Source organism: Thalassophryne amazonica, chromosome 9 (assembly GCF_902500255.1).
Source record: "Thalassophryne amazonica chromosome 9, fThaAma1.1, whole genome shotgun sequence".
Lineage (NCBI taxonomy): Eukaryota > Metazoa > Chordata > Actinopteri > Batrachoidiformes > Batrachoididae > Thalassophryne > Thalassophryne amazonica.
Genome location: NC_047111.1, coordinates 75341930 through 75344436, shown reverse-complemented (window position 1 = coordinate 75344436; position 2507 = coordinate 75341930). Strand labels below are relative to the sequence as shown.

Genomic DNA, 2507 nt, shown 5'->3' with positions numbered 1-2507 from the left:
CCATGTGTAACTGCCCCTCTGCAACACCACCATATCCAAATCCATCAGCTCTAACATAACTTTTGTTCTGCTACTGTGACTGGAATCAAACCACAAGTCATCACAATAATTAAATCAGCCTGAAAGAAGCTCAATTACAAAAACAAGTGATTTAACTGATCCAGAAGGATACTTAAAGTAAAGATTCTCCACGATTTGGATTAGCGGTGAAGCACAACAGGTTTTACTAAATACTTTATACAAGTATATGATGTTGAAAAAAATCATAACATTGTAGCATTGGAAATTTTGCTCAGTGTAGAAATACAGAGGAGAGGATATAAAAACAGAAAATATAAGGCAGGCTACACAGCAAAAACTGGAGTGTTTCACAGAGTTTATAAATATTAATATTAATTCAATCGTAATTATATAGTGATATTATCACATATCCAGAAGGATACAGGTTATAACCCAACATGAGGCCTTTGGCTGTGACACTCCTCTAAATCTGAGCGTGTACTTTGATATGTCATAAGGTAACACTGTGTGTGTATTAATAACTACCCATAAGTAACACAGTCTTTCAGCACTATTGAGAATGTAACATGGGCCCTTTGAGAATGACAAACTCAAGAACAGTGTTAATTTAACACTGTGAGACTTGAATAAACACAGATTTTGTGTTGTGTGTTGTAGAATACTGTGGAGCATCTGTTGGTCATTTTTCAACACTTTTAAATCAAGATAGTTAAAACTGGATATAAGGTGCCATTTTCGGTGTTCAAAGCAAAACAACTTGTGTACTGATGAATTCCAGTTATTTTCCTCAGTGACAGTAGAAGTCCCATTTCTGAAAAAAAAGAAAAAGAAAAAATAATGATGGTACAATGAGGTGAAAGTAGAATATTTTTAGAATTATGTTTGTGTTTGTGACCACTTACAGTCGTCTTGACTTCGGTATTGGCTGGTGCAAGAGCATGTGTCTCCTCCACTACGCTACTTGGGAAATGACCAATCCGAGCCTCCTGTTGTCCATAATAGGAGTCCTGGACCTATAAGACGAAAGCTGAACTCACTTCACATCGTACCTTGGAAAAAAAAATTTCTACATAAAGCCTTCAATGCTGTGTCAAAGTTGTTGTGTAAATATGATTTTGTGCTCACACTGCCAGCCCAGAAGAGGTTGCCTCTGTCCTTCAGCATGGCGTACACATAAACAAGCTGCCCTTGTCTGATGGGGATGAACCGACAATCTCCAGGATAGTAGTCCTGCAATGCACGAGCTATCAAGATTGGATCTGCAGAAGAACAATCGGATAAGAAAAACAAACCTTGTAAGACCTCAGTGGGGGTCTGGAGGAATTCTCTTGGGGGGAAAATTATTATTTCATGGTGGGGAAAGACAATTTTACAGTGGCTGTTAGGGCCGCAACAGTTATATGACAACATCTATAAAAACAGAAAACTCTTACAAAAGCAGAAAAACACTGACATTGATTAACATCAACAGGAACCTTGGGGTAATTTTTGATCCAACGCTGTCCTTTGACCTCCACATTAGAGCTATTATGAGGACTGCTTTCTTCCACCGGTGATATATAGTGAAAATTCATCCCATCCTGTCTGTGGCTGATGCTGAGACCCTGATCCATGCATTTGTCTCTTCTAGACTGGACTACTGCAAAGTTCTATTTTCTGGTTTACCGCAGTCCTGCATTTGGGGTCTCCAATTGGTTCAAAATGCTGCTGCCAGACTTTTGACAGAAAGCAGAAAGTTTGACCACATTACACCAATTTTGGCATCTCTTCAATGGCTTCCTGTCCCTGTGAGATTTTAAGGTTCTGCTACTAGCAATATAAATTTGTTCACGGACTGGCACCTCCCTACTTAGCTGACCTAATTAAACCCTACGTACCGGCCTGGGCGATGGTTAAAAATTTTAGGCTAAGATGTACTCACAGCTGCAATCAGAATCAGCGCAGAGTTTCTTGTCGGAGAGTTTCGGCATCTGTCGCCCAGCCTCAGAGAAATGCAGCAGAAGCCACACAGGCAGAGCAAACCAGAGTTTGGACGACATGTCTCCAATCAGACACTCAACACTTTGGTCTGCTTGCTGTTTCTTCAGGAGGGACTGCAGTGACAGTGGCCTGGTTTCTCCTCCCTCCACATGCTGTACACATGCAGACAGACACACTGGTTCTTTCAAAGCATTCCAGCAGGTAAACAGGATGCCACAGGAGGAGGAGGAGGCCCAGATGAAACAGACCCCTGCTTGTGTGACGATGAACCTCCTCTTTGACCCTGTGTCACTGCCTCTCGGTGTTCATTACCTTTCTAAACCACGAGATGTCAGAGTGGAATCTGTCTGATGACAAAGAAATCTTTGTCATCATCTGCCTCACCTTTGTCCCTCAGGAGGTGGAGCCACCTGCCGTGTTTATATGTGACATGTTCCAGCACCAAGGAAACCAGATCTCTCTCTCTCTCTCTCTCTCTCTCTCTCTCTCACACACACACACACACA

At 41.6% G+C, this 2507-nt stretch overlaps 1 protein-coding gene across 1 annotated transcript; it reads right to left on the bottom strand.

Moving 5' to 3' along the window:
- Positions 1–219: 219 nt before the first annotated feature.
- mia (MIA SH3 domain containing) lies at positions 220–2248 on the bottom strand. Its single transcript, XM_034178418.1, has 4 exons — positions 1943–2248; positions 1147–1280; positions 924–1034; positions 220–832 (listed from the first exon to the last, which is right to left on the bottom strand). The coding sequence occupies exons 1-4, from the start codon at positions 2058–2060 to the stop codon at positions 809–811; spliced, it is 387 nt and encodes a 128-aa protein (XP_034034309.1). The 5' UTR covers positions 2061–2248; the 3' UTR covers positions 220–808.
- Between the last annotated feature and the right edge of the window lie 259 nt (positions 2249–2507).

Bases quoted from the DNA above. Each gene is read 5' to 3' on its own strand.
- mia (XM_034178418.1), bottom strand. From the start codon at position 2,060: ATGTCGTCCAAACTCTGGTTTGCTCTGCCTGTGTGGCTTCTGCTGCAT. The intron at 1,035-1,146 runs GTGAGCACAAAA...TTCGTCTTATAG, and splicing joins ACCTCTTCTGGGCTGGCAGT to GTCCAGGACTCCTATTATGG. The intron at 833-923 runs GTAAGTGGTCAC...CTTTTTTTTCAG, and splicing joins ATACCGAAGTCAAGACGACT to AAATGGGACTTCTACTGTCA.